At 48.2% G+C, this 21215-nt stretch overlaps 1 protein-coding gene across 3 annotated transcripts in view; it reads left to right on the top strand.

Moving 5' to 3' along the window:
- The window catches only part of LOC310758548 (cGMP-dependent protein kinase 1-like), a 42380-nt gene extending 27101 nt beyond the window's left edge, over positions 1 to 15279 (top strand). For all 3 annotated transcript variants that reach the window (XM_083605156.1, XM_083605155.1, XM_083605154.1), the window contains exons 15-21: positions 703 to 792; positions 8777 to 8918; positions 10821 to 10984; positions 13008 to 13124; positions 13263 to 13325; positions 14694 to 14769; positions 14870 to 15279. In XM_083605156.1, coding sequence (XP_083461282.1) covers positions 703 to 792; positions 8777 to 8918; positions 10821 to 10984; positions 13008 to 13124; positions 13263 to 13325; positions 14694 to 14769; positions 14870 to 14959 — 742 coding nt within the window. In that variant the 3' untranslated portion in view covers positions 14960 to 15279. The remainder of the gene's footprint in view (positions 1 to 702; positions 793 to 8776; positions 8919 to 10820; positions 10985 to 13007; positions 13125 to 13262; positions 13326 to 14693; positions 14770 to 14869) is intronic.
- The last annotated feature ends 5936 nt before the right edge of the window (positions 15280 to 21215 follow it).

The raw sequence follows: 21215 nt of genomic DNA, 5'->3' as shown, positions 1-21215 counted from the left end.
CTGGAGCTGGAGGTTCCACAGGAACATAGGAAGGGCCTGGCTGCTGGATCAGGCCCAAGGAGGTCCTCCCATCAAATGACGCGTCAAGGAGATGAACAACTGTACAACTTTTAGGAGGCAGCCCTGTCTAGGGAAGCTGTTACTGTTGGGTCTTTTATTGTGTTTTATATCTGCCGGTTCCTGGGGCAGCACTAGAATTTTCACAGCTGACTCCTCAACCCTTTCTTACTGTGCTTTGCTTTCTTCAAGCTGGGCTTTGTTTAAAACTTGCCATTTAGGTTTCCAAACCTTTTTTGTAAATTCAGTATTTGTATTTTTGAGTCCTCAGTCCTTTATTACTGCGCTTTGCTTTACCTAGGCTGAGCTAGGATTATAATACTTCAGAATTTTAGGGGGGGTTCTACCCTTTTTTTGAATTTTTGTCATTTAAAGTTTATGATTTTTCTCTTTCCTTCTGAGGAAACTGAATAGTTCAGTGGAACGAGGTTTGTAGCCGGCATCCCGTTAAGGCTTTGTTCAATTTTAGCTTTTTCTAATTTTTTCCTTAAGCTTTTTGATTTTTCTTCTTATTTTGTTTATTTCCACAAGATAATATTTCTAGTCGATTACTTCTCGTTTCGGGGATTTTCATGGTATTTCATTTGTTTTGTGCAATTTCTCAGTTCCGCGACTGTCTTTTTTCTATTGCTCTCTCCCCTGCAGGCTCTTTGCCACCTTCCGGGACAGTCGCCACGTCTACCTGCTGCTGGAGTTCTGCCAGGGGGGCGAGTTGTGGGCCAAGCTGCGCGAGGCGTAAGTGGGGGTAGAGGGAGGGGTGGGGATGTGGGGCAGGCTATGCCAACTGGCGGGTGGGGGCTGTGATCCGGAAAGGAGGCTGCTTGGGACAAATCATATAATGGCAGCATAGAAGGGCAGAGGGGGTCCTGGGCAGTAGCCCCACCTCCTGGCCACTAGAAGCCCCGCCCCCAGGGAGAAGGCCCCGCCCCCAAGCCCAAGCTGTCCCCATTGGCAGGAGGGGCCCTGGGGGTGCATTACAGTCCTGGATTTAACCCTGGGAGTTTCTTGCAGGGGGTTGGGGAGGAGAGCAAAGCATCCTTGCAGGGAGTCCTGGTGGCCCCAATAATGGAGCTAACGGTTATTAACCTCTCCTGATTCTGGGAATGTTCAGGGTGGCAGGAGAGGATATATTCTTTATTTATATCCTTCCAAACCTGTGCTAGCAAGTCTCTTTATGTAGCAGAGTTACATTCCCCTTTTTACATGCACAGCAGATAGCTGGTTGCAGGCTCGTGTGAGCCTCTCACTAGTATACAGTCTGCCTCAGACTGAACTGTATGTTCCTGGTAAGTTCCCTTTGAATCCCTCTTGAAAGAATAAAGACGCCACAATCTTATTCGTAAGCAATAAAAAGATAGTTTACTCACAATCAGGCAGAGCACAGTGTGATCCCTGAAGGCAGCCTTTAGGCTTAAAGTTACAAACATATAAAAAGAGGTTTACCCCATAAGGGAGATGATCTGAGGGACTGCTTGGCTGGCAGCCAGCAGTTCATCTGACGAAAGGAAGATGGAAAAGAAGGAAAAGAGTGAGGGTGCTGTGTGACTTGTCCTTTTGTTACCTGGACAGGTTAGGTCACACCCACCTTTAATAATAATAATAATAATAATAATTTATTATTTATATCCCGCCCATCTGGCTGGGCTTCCCCAGCCACTCTGGTCAGCTTCCAACCAAATATTAAAATACCGTAATACATCAAACATTAAAAGCTTCCCTAAACAGGGCTGCCTTCAGATGTCTTCTAAAAGTTTGGTAGTTATTTTCCTCTTTGACATCTGGTGGGAGGGTGTTCCCACAGGGAGGGCGCCACCACCAAGAAGGCCCTCTGCCTGGTTCCCTGTAACCTCACTTCTCTCAGTGAGGGAACCGCCAGAAGGCCCTTGGTGCTGGACCTCAGTGTCCAGGCAGAACGATGGGGGAGGAGACGCTCCTTCAGGTATACTGGAGGGAGGCCATTTAGGGCTTTATAGCTCAGCACCAACATGCAAAGGAAGGATGCTCCAGCAGGAGGAACAGGAAGTTTTGACTGGCTAGACCAAATATTCCCTCGCATGTCTTCTCTAGCATTTCAAGGAATGTTGTACTTGACTGCTCCCAGTGGATCACATCCCACACTGATCATGCCTGATCCTAAGAACCGACCTTTCACCATTGGAGACCCTTTGCATTTCAGGGGGTTGGCATAGATGACCTTTGGGTACCTCCCATCTCTACAATTCTACGAGACTGAGTCCCTCCAGTTCAGTATCTGCAGCAGCTTCACTCAGAGAGCCTTTCCCAGCCCTGCCTGCAGCTGCAGGAGACTGAGCCGCAGGCAGACCTTCTACATGCTAAAGCAGCTGCCCTGTCGCTGGCCTATTCAGCTAAAGGCAAATCAAGATTCTAGTCCTCCTCGTTCTGAATTAATTTTTTTTTTATAACATTTTTATTCAAGAATTTTTTCCATATAAACATAACATACATAAACATACAAAGACATAAACAAAACAAAAAACATGTACCATTTCATATCCTAATTTCTTATACCTTTCTTCCCCGACTTCCTCATGCCTCCCTTTTCTGTATTCCAAATTCTTATCAATTACTCAGCAAATCTTCCCTTATTTTAATTTAGATTTAAACTAATCTTCCTTATTCTCCTTGTCTTAACCATTGCTAATAGTAACCATTTACTTTCCAATCCAACATCATTCTAACTTTCGTTAACTTTGTGATATTTCTTTAAATAGTCCTTGAATTTTTTCCATTCTTCTTGCGCTGCTTCTCTTCCCTGGTTTCGGATTCTGCTCGTCATTTCTGCCAAGCCCATGTAGTCTATCACCTTCATCTGCCATTCTTCCAGTGTGGGTAGCTCTTGCGTCTTCCAGTACTTCGCAATGAGTATTCTAGCTGCTGTTGTAGCATACATAAAGAAAGTTATATCCGTCTTTAACACCCCTTGGCCGACAATACCCAAGAGAAAGGCCTCTGGTTTCTTGGGGAAAGTATATTTAAATACCTTTTTAAGTTCATTATAGATCATTTCCCAGAATGCCTTAATCTTCGGGCAAGTCCACCAAAGATGAAAAAATGTACCTTCAGTTTCTTTACATTTCCAACATTTATTATCAGGCAAATGGTAAATCTTTGCAAGCTTGACTGGGGTTATGTACCACCTATATATCATTTTCATAATATTTTCTCTTAAGGCATTACATGCCGTAAATTTCATCCCGGTGGTCCACAACTTTTCCCAATCAGCAAACAAAATATTATGACCAATGTCCTGAGCCCATTTAATCATGGCTGATTTAACCGTTTCATCTTGTGTATTCCATTTCAGCAGCAAATTGTACATTTTTGACAAATTCTTAGTACTGGGTTCTAACAGTTCTGTCTCCAATTTTGATTTTTCCACCTGGAAGCCAATTTTACTGTCTAGTTTAAACGCTTCATTTATTTGATGATAGTGCAACCAATCTCTCACCTTCCCTTTTAATTTCTCAAAGCTCTGCAATCTCAGTTTGTCCCCTTCCTTTTCCAAAATTTCCCAGTATCTTGGCCACTTGGACTCCATGTTTAACTTTTTAACTGCCTTAGCTTCCATTGGCGACAGCCACCTTGGAGTTTTATTTTCCAGCAAATCTTTATATCTAACCCAAACATTTAATAGTGCTTTTCTGACAATATGATTTTTAAAACTTTTGTGTGCTTTAACCTTGTCATACCACAAATATGCATGCCACCCAAAAATATTGTTAAAACCTTCCAAATCCAAAATGTCTGTGTTTTCAAGAAGCAGCCATTCTTTCAGCCAGCAAAAAGCTGCCGCTTCATAGTACAATTTAAAGTCTGGCAGGGCAAACCCCCCTCTTTCCTTTGAATCCGTTAATATATTAAATTTAATTCTGGGCTTTTTGCCCTGCCAGACAAATTTAGATATATCTTTTTGCCACTTCTTGAAACAATCCATTTTGTCCATTATTTGCAATGCTTGGAACAAAAACAACATTCTTGGCAATACATTCATTTTTATAACTGCAATTCGGCCTAACAAGGAAAGCTTTAAATTAGACCAAGTCTCCAAATCTTTTTTCACTTCTCTCCAAGTTTTTTCATAATTATCTTTAAACAAATTCACATTTTTAGCTGTCATATTTATACCCAAATATTTCACTTTTTTAACCACAGTCAACCCTGTCTCGTTCTGAAACCTTTCTTTTTCTATCTGTGTCAGATTTTTCTCCAAAACCTTTGTCTTTGACTTATTCAATTTAAATCCTGCCATTTGACCAAACTCTTGAATTATTTCCAAAACTCTTTTCGTGCTAGCTTCTGGCTCTTGCAATGTAAGTACTAAATCATCTGCAAATGCTCTCAATTTATATTGTTTAGCTCCGACCTGAATCCCTTTAACCAACTGGTCCCTCCTAATCATATTAAGCAAAACCTCCAGGACCGATATAAAAAGTAGTGGGGAGATAGGGCATCCCTGACGTGTCCCTTTTTCAATCTTGAACTCTTCTGTAACCACATTATTTACAATTAGTTTGGCTTTCTGTTCAGAGTATATTGCACCTATACCATTTTCAAACCCTTGGCCTACCCCCATCCCCCGGAGGTTCTTCAACATAAAACTCCAAGAAATGTTGTCAAAGGCTTTCTCGGCATCCACAAATATCAAAACAGCCTTAGTGTTTATATTCACTTCCAGCTTTTCCAAAATGTCAATTATATTCCTTACATTGTTCGACAAATGCCTTTTTGGGAGAAAGCCCGCTTGGTCCCCATGAATCTCCTCCATCAAAACTCTTTTCAGTCTCTTTGCTAAAATATCAGCAAAGATTTTGTAATCCACATTCAATAACGAGATGGGTCGGTAGTTTTTAAGTTGAGTCTTTTCAGTCTCTGTCTTTGGTATAAGTGTGATATAGGCCTCACTCCACGTATCAGGTGCCCTTTTCCCCTCCATAATCTCATTACAGACTTCCTTCAGGGGCTGTATCAGTCCTTCCTTCAAAACTTTGTAATATTTGGAAGTCAGTCCATCCGGTCCGGGGGATTTGCCCAGCGTCATGCCTTGAATGGCATCTTCTATTTCTTGTGCTGATATCTCCTGATTCAAAATTACTTTACTTTCCTGCGAAACCTTTTTCAGCCCGTTTTTCTCGAGGAATTGTATATCCATTTCGTTCTGCGGCCCTTGTGTGTAGAGTTGTCTAAAGTAGTTCTGAAAACAGTTCCTAATTTCCACTGGGTTGCTTATATTCTTTCCTTCCACCTCTATATTTGTCACCGTGTTGAGTTTTTGTCTCTTCTTTATTTGCCAAGCCAATAACTTACCACATTTGTCAGCAGATTCAAAGGTCTTTTGTCTCATTTGTTTAATTTTCCACTCTAATTCCTGATTCATCAGTTCCATATATTGTGTTTGATGGAATTTAATTTCTCTTAAAATCTCTTGGGATTTTGGCTTCGATCTTAATTGTTTTTCCCCTTCTTTTATCTTTTCCAAAATTCTCTCCTTCTTCTCATTTTGCTTTCTTTTCTTTAAGGTATTTTGCTGAATCAAGAACCCTCTCATCACGGCTTTGCTTGCGTCCCATACTATTCTTTTTTCTACTTTAGACCTTAAGTTGATTTCAAAGTAGTCTTTCAAAGTTTTTTGGGCCTTCTTGCAAATCTCCTCATCTCTAAATAAGGTGTCATTCATTCTCCATCTGAAGGAACCAGTTGTTGTTTGCCTCATCACCATCTTTACAGCATTATGGTCGGAGAAAGTTTTTGGGCAGATTTCTACTTTTTTTATGTTCGGCGCCATACTGCTAGTCACCCAAATTTGGTCAATCCTTGTCCATGTCATTTTGGCTTCAGAAAAGAAGGTTCCCTCTCTTTCTAATGGGTGTTTTATTCTCCAAATATCAATCAAGTCCATATTGTCAGTCATTTCAAAAAAAGTCTTTGGTAATCTTCCATCTTTTGTTATTACCTGTCTTTGTGCTTTGTCCATATTTGTTGAAACTACTCCATTCATATCTCCCATCAAAATTAAGTTGTAATCCATATGGTCCATCAAAATTTCATGCAACTTCTTAAAGAATTCAGCTTTCCCTTCATTTGGTGCGTAGATTCCCACTATCAAATACTTCTCTCCTTGGGATTGAATTTCAATTGCCAAATATCTTCCTTGATCATCTTTAAAAATTTGTTTCGGTTGCAATTTTTCTTTTGCGTAGATCACCACTCCTCTCTTTTTTACTCTGTCTGAGGATATAAATTCCTGTCCCAGTCTTTTATTTATTAGTAGTTTTCTATGTGCTCTTGTCACATGAGTCTCTTGTAGACAAATCAAGTCCAGTTGGTCTTTCTTTAAGGCATGAAATATATTTTTTCTCTTCCTGGGAATGTTCAAACCGTTACAATTCCAGGTTAGAAGTTGCAGAGCCATGATGGGATTATTTACTCCTTCCTCCTACAGCTCCCTGTTTTTGTTCCTCGTCTGTCGGTGGTGCCGTGTTCGTGTCCAGTGACGGATGCCCTTGTCCTGAAAATGTCTCTTTCTGTAGGTCTTCTTCGTGTTCTCCCAGGAACTTGTCTTTATCACTTACAGTCTTTATTCTTCTCTTCTTTCCCTTGTATTTAAAAGAAAAGCCTTGGGGAAATTCCCACCTGAATGGTATGTAGTTCCTCTTCAGCAATATCACCAGGTCCTTATAATGTCCTCTTGCGTCCAAGATACTCTTAGGGATGTCTTTAAAGATCTCGATATAAGAATCTTCAATTCGAAGGGTTGTTTGGTAATGCAGGTTCAGTATTTTATCTCGCTCCTCCTTTGATCTTAGAGTAATAAGACAATCTCTGGGTCGATTCTTCTTCTGTCTTGTTCCCAATCTAAATGCACTTTCTATCTTAAAGTCTTCTTTCTCCAACTCCTGCTTCCAGAAATCAGAAAATTCTTTTGTCAAATAGTCCACCAAGTTGTCTCCTTCCTTTTCCGGCACAAGTCTGATCCTTAAATTCCTCTCCTTACGTTGCATATCCTGCATAGAGAGTGCCAACTCATACTCATCCAGTTTCTTATAAACTGGTGGAAATTTTTCCTCCGCAGCAGTTGCAATTTCCTTAGCTTCCTCGGCTATCTTTCGTGTTGTAGATGAGTCTTCCAATAATTTCCCAATTGCTTCTGCATTTGAGTTCACTTTGTTCCCAAGGTCAGTTATACTTTTTGTATTTAAGTCAATTTTCCCAGAGATTTCTTCAATTTTTTTATTTGTTTCAGCAACTTGTACTTTAGTTTCGGCAACTTGTAATTTAGTCTCTGCACCTTGCTTTTTTAATTCCTCCAAAGATTCATTTATCTTCTCCAGTACCTTAGCAAATGATTCTTCTGTAGACATTGCTTTCACTTTTGGCTTTGCAGCAACTGTAGTTCCAGAGGCTCCTATTACAGAAGCCCTTCTTTGCATGGAAGGGTCAATTTTATATTGTCTGCCAGATCTCAAGGTTGTTTCTTGTAAATCCCCTTTCTCTTTACCATCTGCCATAACAAAGTCTTTTAGTCAAGGTCATTCCCACACTTTGGAGCTATCAAACAAAAGTTCTCAGATTTTAAACTCCACTTGTTGCTGAAACAATTTGTAGGTCCTCTAGAGGGCGTAGAGTCGATTCTTTACTTCTCAAAATAATCCCACACTCTTCAAAAAAAAACAACAAAAATTTTCCTAGTCCCTTCCAATTTTTCTTTCCTCTTTCAAGGGGATCCCAATCAATAGTGTCCTGTAAGTAACTTTGCAATGCAACAAAATCAATGTTTCAAGTTGGAAGTAGCCAAAGTCAATTAAAGATACTTTTTAGCCTTCTTATAGCAACAGTCCTTAGCCGGTTCCTTTTCTCCGGCAGTCCGATCCCAGGTAAAAGAGCAGCGGTACTTAATTCAATTCTTTTAAATTGGCAGGGAAACACTTTAAAATCTTCTTCCCCCCCCTCCTGCCTTCGGGGAGGGAGTTCTTTGCTTTGGTGGTGGATTTCTTAATTCCCACAAATTTCCTCTCAAGCAGTTACAGCTAGAGTGCCTTTCGCTTTGATCTTGCTACAGAACGGAAAGCAGACTTCCTTTTTAGTGCTTGTCCGTCTCGGTGCCCAATTTCTTTATTTTTAAAGTCCAATTATATTTTAGCGGTCAATCCTACTCACGGATAGTTGTTCTTTTAATCCAATTTCACCGGAAGAAATCAGCGCTCTCCGCTTATGGCGACGCGGCTTCGCTTCGCAGGCTGGGTGAAGACGACTCTCAGCACCGCTCCAAAACCCCTCCGCTGCTCCGCAGCCTTTAAAAAGGCTATTTCGCAGCGTCGGGGGGGCGCAAAGGTGCCCGCCGAGTCTCCGGTTCACAGGCAACGCGCCTGTGATTTTTGAGGGTCCCCGCTTCGCCGTAGCTGACAGGACCCGAACCCACGAAGCAGATCTCTCCCGGAGCTCCGGGTGAGATCCGCCATTAAGCGCTGGCGCTAACCGGAAGTCTCCTCGTTCTGAATTAAAGGGTTGGTTTAAGCAGGAGCGAGGAAGCCGCCTTACTCCGAGTCCACCAAGCTCAGTATTGCCTTCACGGTCTGGCAGCAATGGCCTTCCTGGGACCCCAGCCCTGCCCAGGGCCTCTGGGGACGGTGCCTGAGGCCCTCTGCATGCCAAGCAGCTGTCCTGCCTCTGAGCGTGGCTCCGCCTCCTCTCGCCCCTCCAGCCGCTGCTTCTCGGAGCCGGTGGCCGTCTTCTGCTCCGCCTGCGTGGTCGAGGCCCTGGACTACCTGCATGCCCAGGGGGTCGTGTATCGCGACCTGAAGCCAGAGAACTTGATGCTGGACGCCAAGGGCTACGTCAAGCTGGTAACAGAGGGGGTGGCAGGGGGTGGCACAGAGGGGTTTCTGGACAGGTGGGCACCTCAGAACAAGCCCCCCCAACCCCTGACCTCTGAGGGTGGAGGGATGGGCCATTGGCGGTGGCAAAGGGGAGCACACTCTGCATGTGCTCCGAGGTGCTTTTCACCAGTCAAACATTCCATGTGAAATAATGAAGCTCTGCAGGAAGAAAATGCCCTCTAGATCAGTGACTCCCAAACTTTTCACTTGGCTCCAGTGCCCCCTCCCCTATAAAAAGTGTTATATGTGCTTTAGTTGAGATTCCTGTATTGCAAGGGATTGGGCTAGATGAACTTTGGAGGTCCCTTTCAACTCTGATTCAGAATAGTGGGTTTGCATGACCCATTAAGGAAAATAAGAGCACAGCGAAATTCAAAACCGTAACAATGAATCCCACCTTTATTCAAAAATCCAATTAAAACCATTTAGTTTAACTGATCATCTTGATCCAGCGATGCCAGCTTTTCCAATGCCTGATAGTCATTTACACCTGCCGCAGCCCCCTGCCCCCTTTTCGGTCCCCACAGGTAACGCCACCACCCTCCATGGGGCAGAGCACCCACTTGGGAAGTGCGACACTGATGCCAGCAGGGAGAAAGGGCAGGGACAGAGATGCCCAACTCGCTTGGCAATGGAAGGGTGGTGGCATTAGCCACAGTTAATGGTCACTGTGTCCTCCTTACCTGTGAGAAGCGGTGAGGTCAAATGTGGCACCTCCATTCATGTATGCAAATCTGACCTCACAGCTTGCCATTTTCTCCCCTACACCTGTGCGTGGACACACCTGTCAGTTGAGGATAAACCTTTCCTGCGTCTGGCCGAGTGGGCAGCTTCAGCTCCAATAAAATTGGTTTTGACATTACCCAGTAACAGTGCATCCTTCTGCACATTTATTTGGAGATAAGTCCAACCGTCTTCAAGTAAGAGGTCCTGTAGCCTTATTAGACTTTACCGATTGGTGGGCTCCGCGTTGCTCCCGGACGGGAGGAAGGAAGTCAAATGACACCGAGGTTTGGTTCAGAGAAAGAGTTCTTTATTTCTGCTCTCCGGATAGCAGAAGACACTTGCGTGGTCAGTGCACAGCAAGTCCAAAGAAATGAGAAGTTTCATGCAGTATATATATCCTCCAGGCACCCTCTCCCTCCTTCCCCAGGAATCCAACCACGTCAGCCTATGTACGCAGGTTGACATCACATTCCTGCTCTGGTATTCTTAACCATAAAAGGATATTCCTTCCTGTACTTCTGACCATAAAAGGATCTTCCTGTTCCTACTCTTATCTTGGAGCAAGAGGACACCATCTCCAAGAACACACTCTGGCGCTGTTCCCAGACTGGGTCTGTGCGTCTTTGTGGTCAGGACGTAAGATAAGGCACAGACGTGTCTTCTCTGTTCTACTGGTACAGTCAAGGCCATCCCTGCCGTCACAAACTGATAAAGGAGAGGGCTCTGAGCTGGGTTTTGGCTCAAGAGCTCAAGTTTATGCATTTTAGGAATGCTAAGAAGAAAAGGGGGGGTTCGAGTCAGTTTTAAACTGACTGCACAGAAACCCATTCCTTCAGTCCGGGCGGCGACGGGGTGTGTGTGTCAGCATAACTCTCTCTCTGTGCATTATTGGTGTCCCATTGGGGCCCCTCGTCGGCCACTGAGAGAAAGGATCGTTGGCATGATCCATCAGGACAACTACTGCGATAGCAGAACCTCCATACCCAGGTGCAGTCTACCTCTGAATACCAGACAGTGGGGGCACAACAGGAGAGTGCTTGCGGGTTTCCCCTTGGGGCATCTGGTCAGCAACCGTGAGACCAGGATGCTGGACTCCTGGGCCTGATCCAGCTGTTTTCGTCTTAACCCCCTGTTTCTCTGCAGGTGGACTTTGGCTTTGCCAAGGCGCTGAGGCGGGGGGAGAAGACCTACTCCTTCTGTGGGACACCCGAATACCTGGCTCCCGAGATCCTCCGCCATGAGGGGCATGACTTTGCCGTGGACTTTTGGACCCTGGGCGTGCTCATCTTTGAGATGCTTGTCGGGAGGTGAGACATGAACCCCACCCCCCAATATGCACAAGATATGGGGGGGCTGTGCTGTGTTCTCCTCACTTCCAGCAGCAGCTGTGGGGTGGGGCGGTGGGGAGAAAACACAGGAAAGACAAAACAATGGGTGCACCCTAAAGTTTGGGGGGGTGCCAGAGCTGCCAGCTGGAGCCCAGCAGGGGGAGGGGCTACAGTGCTGCAAGGGGGGGCACCCCAGATTGCCTCAAGGAAGGCCACAGCATCTTCTCGCTCAGCTCCTTGTAGTTGGTGCAGAGGGATCTCTTGTGATTTGGGGAGGGATGGGAGCCAGCTGCAAGGAAGGGGAATGCTTTGGGGGTCAGGGGGTGGCTTTGGGGACCACAGAGGTGCTCAGCATCACCTCCTGGCTTTTTGGTGGATCAACATATTCAGGGCTGACCCCCCCCCCCATGGGGCAGGCTGAGGCAGCCACTGCAGTTGGGGAAGCCCAAGAGGCGGCAACCCCAAGGGCAGCCCCACTGCGATAACGGCTCCTGGCGAGATACTGCAGAAGCCTTGCTCGATCTGGTGCGCTCCATAGGGTCTCGCCAAAACCTCACAAGATCTCCTTGAAATCTTGTGAGATCTCGCTAGAACCCACCCACCTCAGTTTTGACCAGGGGTCAGCAAACTTTTTCAGCAGGGGGCTGGTCCACTGTTCCTCAGACTTTGTGTGGGGCCGGACTCTCTTTTTTTGGGGGGGGGCGGGGAATAATGAACAAATTCCTGTGCCCTACAAATAACCCAGAGATGCATTTTAAATAAAAGGACAATTACCGTATTTTTCGCTCTATAAGACGTACCAGACCATAAGGCGCACCTAGTTTTTGGAATAGGAAAACAAGAAAAAAAATATTCTGAATCCCATAAGCCCAGGACAGCAAGCGGGATCACTGCGCAGCGATCCCGCTTGCTGTCCTGGCTTATGGGATAGCCGCGCACAGCCTCTCCCGGCCGGGGAAGCTGCGCGCAGCTAAGCAAGAGCTTGTCGGGGCTGGAGGGGGAAGTCCTGGCTGCTCTGCTGGCACCCGGGTTTCCCCTGCCAGCCCCAAAGAGCAGCTCAGGAGTGTGCCGCACTCTGGCAATTTAGCTCCAGGGACCACACATTCGCTCCATAAGACGCACAGACATTTCCCCTTAGTTTTTAAGAGGAAAAAAATGTGTCTTATGGAGCGAAAAATACGGTATGTAAAAACACGCTGATTCCCGGACCGTCCATAGGCCGGATTTAGAAGGTGGTTGGGCCGCATCCGGCCCCCCGGGCCTTAGTTTACCTACCCATGGTTTTGACCAAAGCAGTGAAATGGGGCAGGCCAGCCCTGTACATACACAGACAGGTAACCTAGATAGGAAGAAACGTGAAAGGGGGGATTTGGAGAATCTCCTTCTGGGAACTGTATTAACAATGAGCCAAGAAAGTTTGCAAAGGACAAACTCTTGGCCTTGAGCTAGAGAGAGAGGAATCACCCTGATCTTCTCTCAGAACCAGGCACCCAGCTCTGGTCAGGCAGGCTGCCTTCTCTGGGAAGGTGACTAAATTTCTCTGCATGTGTGAAGCGCAGAGAAGGTGAGAGAATGCCTGCCGGACTGTGACTTGCAGACCCCTGGACAGGGGTGGAGAGAGGGGGTGCGGTGGGGGCAGTCCGCCCTGGGTGTCACCACTGAGGGGGCTGACAGAATGCCGGGTGGAACTCAACGCGGCGCAGGCCACGCATCTCTCCTGGGAGAGACGCAGTGGTTGTGGTGCTTGCAGGCTCCGCACTCCCCAAACAGTCCGCCCGCTGCCTCCCCCTTAGCTGTAGGGCAGCTGAGTGGGAGGGGGAAGGCAGACTCCTTGGAGGCCCCACGGAGCGTCCTGCACCGGCTTGCGCCGCTGCTGCCCCTGGACTCTGCTTTTAGGGGTTCCCAGAGGCTGCTGCCCAAGTAAAAGCCCCCTTAGATTCTGCAACGGTGTCGTTGATAGAAGAAAATTCACGACGGCTTCCCCTGTCTCCCCAACCCCAAGGCCACCCTTCCACAGCGCTGAGCCTCAGAAGATCTACAGCAAGATCATGGATGGCATCTTCTCCTTCCCGGTGTTTGTGAGTGAGTCTGCCTGCTCCCTCGTGGCCAAACTGTGCAGGTGTGTCTCCCCACCCGCTGCAGGGGGGGCTTTGCGGTGCTCAGGCTCCCCTCTTAGCGCATGGAAAGTGCATGCGTCATGTGCAAAGGAATGAAGCTGAACCTCCTCTTCTCCCCCCCCCCCCGGTTTTTATGGCAGGCGCCGGCCAGGGCAGCGCCTGGGCAATACCAGCAGCGGCATCCGTGGCATCCGTAAGCACAGGTGAGTCCACAGGGCAGAAGCTGCAGTGCCTGTCTCTGCCAGCAGGAGGCGCAGGAGAGGCCAAGGGTTTCTCTTCCCTCCTTTGGCCTTCCTGCACCTGGCACCTTCCAGCTGTTTTGAACTACAACTCCCATCAGCCCCAGCCAGTACTGGGGTGGGGACATAGGAAGCTGTCTTATTCTGAGTAAGACCGTATTGTGGTTGTTGATCTTGCACATTTGGAAGCCACAGGATGAATCAAAACTGACTGTTCTTGATATAAAAATTGTCCGGGTGAAAAATATGCTTCAAAAGCTTTACCAACAGAACTCACAGCAAAACAAACTTAAATTGATAACGTTACTTCTGGATAGTTGCATAATATCATGTGCTGATTCTAGCACAGAAGGAACATCTTAGAAATATAAAATATCTTCCTCCAGAGGTGAAATCGAAGCTCCGCCTCTCCAAACCCAGTCTGAATTAGCCGGAGGCTGTGTCCCTAAACAGGGAGGATCCTTAGCTGCTTTCAGAACGAAGATGAACACACCCAAAAGGGAGACTTGTAACTGAATGCTTCATGTGACCTAAGTTAAACACCTCCTGAGAGCTAGCAGAGATGCATTCTCACCTGATGATTAACTTGTTAGGCACTCTGAGAGGTTTAGTTCAGCTCCATGGAACTTTCCATACCATGCTATGCTTTTAGCAGTACAGTGGTACCTTGGTTCTCAAACTTAATCCATTCCGGGAGTCTATTTGACTCCCGAAACCGTTCGAAAACCAAGGCGCGGCTTCCAATTGGCTGCAGGAACTTGCTGCACTCAATCGGAAGCTGCAGAAGCCGCGTCAGACGTTTGGCATCCGAAAAATGTTCGCAAACCGGAACACTCACTTCCGGGTTTGCGGCATTCGGGAGCTGATTTGTTCAGGAGCCAAGCTGTTTGACTACCAAGGTACCACCGTACACGTACAGAGTTATTTTTCCATTTCAATGAACAATTGAACAATTACAGTCATACCTCGGGTTACAGATGCTTCAGGTCGAGTTTTTTTGGGTTACGGACCCGCCAAAACCTGGAAGTACCGGAACGGGTTACTTCCGGGTTTTGGCGGATGTGCATGCGCAGAAGTACTAAATTGTGCTTTGCACATGGGCAGAAGCGCCAAATTACAACCCACACATGCACAGACGCGCCGCTGCGGGTTGCGAACGCTGCGGGTTGTGAATGTGCATCCCGCACGGATCATGTTTGCAACCCAAGCGTCCACTGTATACTTAACAGACCATTGGTCCAGTTTTGACTATGTGTTGGGTGAAGAAGGGTTTTCATCGCTCTGTCCTGAATCTTCCACCCCGCTGACCCTTGCCTTGCCTTCCTGCCGCAGGTGGTTCAGCTCCCTCTCCTGGAAAAAGCTGGCGCTGCGTCAGATCGAGGCCCCCACCACCGTTCTGCTCAAGCAGGTATTGGGTGGGGGCGAGGGGCTCATTTTGGGCAGCAAGGACTCCCCTCCGGCTTCCGTCCACCCTCACGACTGCCTCCTTTCCCCCCCTCCTCCTCCAGGGCTCCCCCTACGTCAACTTCAAGCGCTTCTCGGTCTCCCGGCAGCAGCAGCCCGAAGAGGAGTTTTCTGGCTGGGACGAAGACTTCTAATCTCCTGGCACCGTGGAGGGGGGAGGGCAGGAAGACCCCTCCTTTGACCCCACAGACTGGAGCCGCAGCTGAGAGGGAGCCCCAGCAGCCTCTCTCCCCCCTCAAAATGCTTTTCAGCAGGGCCCCCCCAGCCTGGATGTCCTCAGCCCCCTGCCCCCAGTGCTTGGCCAAGGCTCTCGTGTGCCCCTTCCTCTCCCCCCACAACTGCCTTGTCCGGGAGATGATGGCTGCAGTGGGCAGAGTCACTGTGAAAGGGGGAAACCCTCCAATCTGCCTTGTCTCGTCCTGCTCAATGTGGAAAATAAAATTAGTTCAGGGAAGTCTGGCCCCTGCCTCCTCCTCTGCGATTTGGGCATGCGGGGGGGGGGCTGCTGGTGGTCCGTATTCTGTCTCCTCCAGATCTCCAGGTGCAACGACAGTGTGCCGTTCTGGTCACCTCACCTCAAACAGGAGATTGTAGATTTGGAAAAGGTTCAAAATGACCAAGGGGATAGAGCAAAACCTGCAGCATTTGGGACTTTTCGGTTTAGAGAAAAGGCCAGGAAGAGGCGACTTGATATAAAATTAGGCCTGGCCTGGGGAAAGTGGCTGCAGAAATGTTTTTCTTCCACTCTCACAATGCTGGAACTTGTGGATATTGAGTGAAGCTGAAGGCGGGGAGATTCAGGAGAGATAAAAGGAAGCCCTTCGTCACACAGCACAGAGTTAAACTGGGGAACTCCTTGCCACAGGAGGCAGTGATGGCCACCAAGCTGGATGGTTTTGAAAGAGGATGAGACCAATTCAAGGCCCTCCACAGTCAGAGTCAGCAAGAGAGAGCTCCTGTGTCTGAATCCTGCTTGCTGGTTTTCCACAAAGGGCATCTGGCTGGCACTGGGAGAAGAAGGTGCCAGACTAGATGAGCCGCTGGCCTGATCCAGCTAAAGGCTCTTCTTATGCTCTTCCGTTCTCCACCTAAGGCAGGATCGTGGGGCCTTCCTGATGTTGCTGGACTCCAACTCCCAGAAGTCTCTGCTGCCAGCAGGCCAGTGATTAGGGCTGATGGGAACTGGAGCCCAGGAATACCACAGGGGGCACCAGCAGACCCCTCCCCCAAGTGTGTCTCTCCCCACCACCACCCCAGATTTACAGAAACTGTCCCGGTTTCTGGTTTGATCCCAGATTGTCCCATTTTTCCTTTGTTGTTGTTTAGTTGTTTAGTCATGTCGGCCTCTTCTTGACCCCCTGGACCAGAGCACGCCAGGCCCTCCTGTCTTCCACTGCCTCCCGCAGTTTGGTCAAACTCATGCTGGTAACTTCAAGAACACTGTCCCACCATCTCGTCCTCTGTCGTCCCCTTCTCCTTGTGCCCTCCATCTTTCCCAACATCAGGGTCTTTTCCAGGGAGTCTTCTCTTCTCATGAGGTGGCCAAAGTCTTGGAGCCTCAACTTCATGATCCAGTGAGCACTCAGGGCTGATTTCCTTCCGAATGGAGAGGTTGGATCTTCTTGCAGTCCATGGGACTCTCAAGAGTCTCCTCCAGCACCACAATTCAAAAGCATCCATTCTTCGGCGATCAGCCTTCTTGATGGTCCAGCTCTCACTTCCATACATCACGACTGGGAAAACCAGAGCTTTAACTATACGGACCTTTGTTGGCAAGGTGATGTCTCTGCCCCCCCCCCCTTAGGATGGGAGAAATGTTGGAGGGTGTGGAAGAGGACATCCCCAGGGCTTTTTTTCCTAGCTGGAGCTCACAGGAGCTCTGTTGCAGCACCTCCCTCTAAGCCAGGGGTCTGCAACCTTTTCCATTGTCCCTCAGACCCTGTGGGGGGCCAGACTATATTTTTTGGGGGGAAATGAACACATTCCTATGCCCCACAAATAACCCAAAGATGCATTTTAAAGGACACATTCTACTCATGTAAAACACTGATTCCCGGACCGTCTGTGGGCCGGATTTAGAAGGCGATTGGGCCGGATCCGGCCTCCGGGCCTTAGTTTGCCTACCCCTGCTCTAAGAGAATGAGGGAGGCGTTCATAGCGAGTTCTGGCACCTCTTTTGCTAGAGGAATAGCATCAGAGAAATGTTGGAGGGTACACACCAGGTCCCCCAACTGAGACTCTGCTGTGGCTTCAGGTTCCATCTGGTCATAAGCAGTGCTTTTTTCCTAGTAAAAAATGTTTAGGGTACTCCCATTGTGACTCAAGGAAATCACCATTTTATAGTTCAAATCGGGAAAAATAAATACAGTAAATGGACAAAAGTACAAAGATTCACAAAATGTTTTGGGGTATGCATGCCCCTGTGCCCCCCCTCCCCAGAAAAAAACACTGGTCATAAGAGACCATTTCTTCTTCTTCTTAGGAAGCTGCCCAGAGTGGCTGGGGATATTATTTTGATATTATTATTATTATTATTATTATTATTATTATTATTATTATTATTATTATTTTCTCAGGAGTAAGTAGCCCTGATCCTCTTACAAGAACCATTTAAAGAATATAAATAAATAATATAACTTATGCTCCACAAAACGGGTGGGTTGGGGGCCTTTTAGTCTAGTTCTCCCTTTTTCTTTTTAATGGGGCCTCTGTCCTCCTCCTGCCCCGGACTGTCACCTGAAGAAAAATAGATGAAGTAAGACAGTGGCTTTGAAAAGCGCCTAATGGCTCGATCTGAAAGGGCTACATTGCTGCGTTTTAGCGAACAAGTGCCCAAGATTCACCCCTCCAGGACAGGCGGGGAAGGGCATAGCTGTCAACGTTTCCCTTTTTTAAAGGGAAATTCCCTTATTCCGAATAGGATTCCTCGCAAGAAAAGGGAAAAGTTGACAGCTATGGAAGGGGCCCACCATCTGAGGAGCCCCCCAAGCTGGGCTGCTGGGGATGGGTGGGTCGGTGCCGCGTTGCGTGCCATCCAGGGCGCACTAATCCGTCTCCGTGCCAAGCCGGCGGCCACTCCTGCCTCCGTTCCGGCTGCGTTCGCGGCTGCTTGGAGAACCACGACTTCAAACACAGCTTGAAAGCCAAGCACTTCAATCAAACATTAAATAAAAACCCCCGAGAAGAATAGCTTTTGCGGAGCTGAAATTGCCTCGGGGAACAAACAATGCATGTTCCACCTGCTCTGAAAGAGAGACGACAAGGGCTTCAGCGCCTCTGAAAAGATTGAGCATCTTAGTCACTCCTGGTTTCCAAGGTAAACTGTGAATCGTGTCGACGGGGCGGGAGGGGCGGGGGGGCCTGACAGGGAAGCCTGGCTGCAGCGCCCCAGCCCCCTCCCGGCAGGCAAAGCCCCCAAGTGCCTCTCCCTAGAAGTGAGTTTCCAGCTCCGTCCGCTCCCTCCACCTCTGCCCCTCTGCCTCTTGCGGACGCAGGACCCGCACCAAGAGAGAGGGGGGGTCTTTGTCCTGGCTGGGCAGCAAGGCTTTCTCTTCCCTTGCACCCCCTTCCACGGGTCGTTCCCGGGGGCGGCCTGACAGCCACGCGGGCGCAACTCTTGACATGCCAAGTGAAAGGGGTGTCCGGAGCAGGGAAGGGAAGGATCGGCCGCGTTCTGGATAATAATAATAATAATAATAATAATAATAATAATAATAATAATAACAACAACAACAACAACAACAACAACAACAACAACAACAACAACAACAACAACAACTTTTTATTTATATCCCGCCCTCCCCAGCCAAAGCCGGGCTCAGAGCGGCTAACAACAATAAAAGTAACACAGCATTCTAAAATCAATTCAAAATCAAATTAATGGCAACCATTGGGCTAGAGTTCTATGAGGATTACCAAAGGAGGGGGTCAGTCTGTGCCCTGGCCAAAGGCCTGGTGGAACAGCTCCATCTTGCAGGCCCTGCCGAAAGATGTCAAGTCCCGCAGGGCCCTAGTCTCTTGGGACAGAGCGTTCCACCAGTTCGGGGCCACGGCCGAAAAGGCCCTGAAGTGTTTGGATTTGATATCCCGCTTTATCACTACCCTAAGGAGTCTCAAAGCGGCTGACATTCTCCTTTCCCTTCCTGCCCCACAACAAACACTCTGTGGGGTGAGTGGGGCTGAGAGACTTCAGAGAAGTGTGACTGGCCCAAGGTCACCCAGCAGCTGCAGGTGGAGGAGCGGAGACGCGAACCTGGTTCCCCAGATTACGAGTCCACTGCTCTTAACCACTACACCACACTGGCTCTGGTTGAGGCCCGCATAACCTCCCTGTGGCCCGTGACCTCCAAGATGTTTTTGTTTGAAGACCGTAAGGTCCTCCGTGGGACATACCAGGAGAGGCAGTCCCGTAGGTACGAGGGTCCTAGGCCATATAGGGCTTTAAAGGTTCAAACCAGCACCTTAAACCTGATCCTGGACTCCACCAGGAGCCAGTGCATGGATAGCGGCCTTGGGGCAAGAACTTCACAGAAAAGGAGAGCTTGGATGGGTGAAGAGGGCTTGGCACAGGTGCTTTGGGTGGCATTGGGGGGTAAGGAGGGAGGTCAAAGGGGGCTGGTACCCTCAGGGTCAAAGGGCAGGGGAAAAAGTCGGGTGTGGGCAGGCAAGGCCCCAGAGGGCTTTGAGGGTTATATATGTGGGGCTGTAAATAGGGGAGAGAGTGGCATGTTTGAATCGGAACGGAAGAGGTGGAAGGGACCCTCAAAGGTCATTCAGCCCAACCTCCTGCAATGCAGGTATCCCTGATATTTGCCCCCCCCCCCAACCTCTGTATATAAAGCTCCAATAAAGGGCAGTCAAAGGACCACCTGCTTTCTGAAGGGAGAGCCAGCACCTCTCTGAAGCTAAGCAGGTCTGAGTCTGGTCAGTGTCTGGATGGGAGACCCCCACCAAGCCCCCCACCCCGGTCTGCGCCTCCCTGGGCTCCACCCCCAGAAGGAAGGTGGGCTGTGAATGTAGGGAAGGGAAGAAATAAGGATCCTTTGCATCAGGCCAAGGTTGCGATGGCATTTAAATGTCCTGGAGGCCGGCTGAGAGAGGTGTTGCCTTGTTCGCTGGTGGAAAGAGCAGAAACGCAAGAGGGGGTAGCTGGTGAAATAACAGTTTAAAATTAACTGTTTTAAGTTGGGCATCAACTTCCAAAAGGCTGATTCTCAATTCTTCCATGGCCAGAAGACTGGAGTGGAAGGCCACCTTCAGATATACCGTACTTTTCACTCTATAGGACACACTTTTTCCCTCCTAAAAAGTAAGGGAAAATGTGTGCGCGTCTTATGGAGTGAATGCAGGCTGCGCGGCTAAGCCCAAAGCCAGAACAGGGAGACGGAGTGCTGTGCAAAGCCTCCGCAGGACAGCGGGGTGCCTCCCCCCATGGAGCCAAGTGACCCACCTGCAGGCTCACCCCACGGTGCTCAGAGGAAGCCACCTGCCCCTCCCTCTTTGCCTGCCCAGCCATCCCACCAGCTGCCAAAAGACAGAGCCACTTGCCCACCTCTCCTCCCTGCTGAGAAGCTGTTCTTGTGACTCCCCCCCCCCACAAAGTCCAGCCTCATTCAGTAAAGCCCTCTGCCCACCTGCAGCCAAAATACCTGAGACCTAAGCCCAGAGTGTGGCATTTGTGAATATCCCCCTCCTGCTCCAGTTGAAATTCTGACTGCGGGCTCCTGGGGGCAGAGACCTGGGATGGATCTACACACAGGGGGGAAATGCTATAAATAAGTCAGAAATTAGGGTTCATTTGTTTTTTGTTATCATGATTATGTTAAACTGTGTAGAAAAGTTTTCTGCTCTACGGCGCCATCTGGTGTCACAGTGTTTTAATGCACGTAGAACGTTTTTTCTTTACTAATGTAGCCGAGTCCCAGGTTTCGACTCATGTTAAAAACACCACGTGGCACGGATGGTTCCAGATGGAGGACAGTGGCAGCAGTGGCTGAGAGAGGTGGTGCCCTTTTGGGGTGCAAGGGAGACACCCACCAACGTCCCCCTTGTCCTTGGAAGCCTCTGGCCAGTGGCTGCTGTTCATTCCAAGGCCCAACGCAGAACTGCAAAGCCTCCTTCTTATTTTTGCTCTTGGGTGTGTGGTTTATGCAATCTTGTTATCTTTCTGGTACTGAAATGCCTTTTTTCATATTACATTTGGCAGTGTGTTGTTTTGCTATGTTGTTATGAAACGGATGTTTGCATCGTTTGGCTTTGAAATGCATTCCTGCTTTCTTTGTTTAAGCGTGACATATTTTTGTGTGTGGAAAAACAGCATATAAATAAAAACAGTGAGTGAATGAATGGTCCCCGGATGACAGAGAAAGCACAAGGCCGTGGTTGGTGGTG

The sequence above is a fragment of the Podarcis filfolensis genome (genome assembly GCF_964270895.1).
Source record: "Podarcis filfolensis genome assembly, chromosome: 3".
Classification (NCBI taxonomy): domain Eukaryota; kingdom Metazoa; phylum Chordata; class Lepidosauria; order Squamata; family Lacertidae; genus Podarcis; species Podarcis filfolensis.
This window is presented reverse-complemented; position numbering and strand designations above follow the sequence as displayed.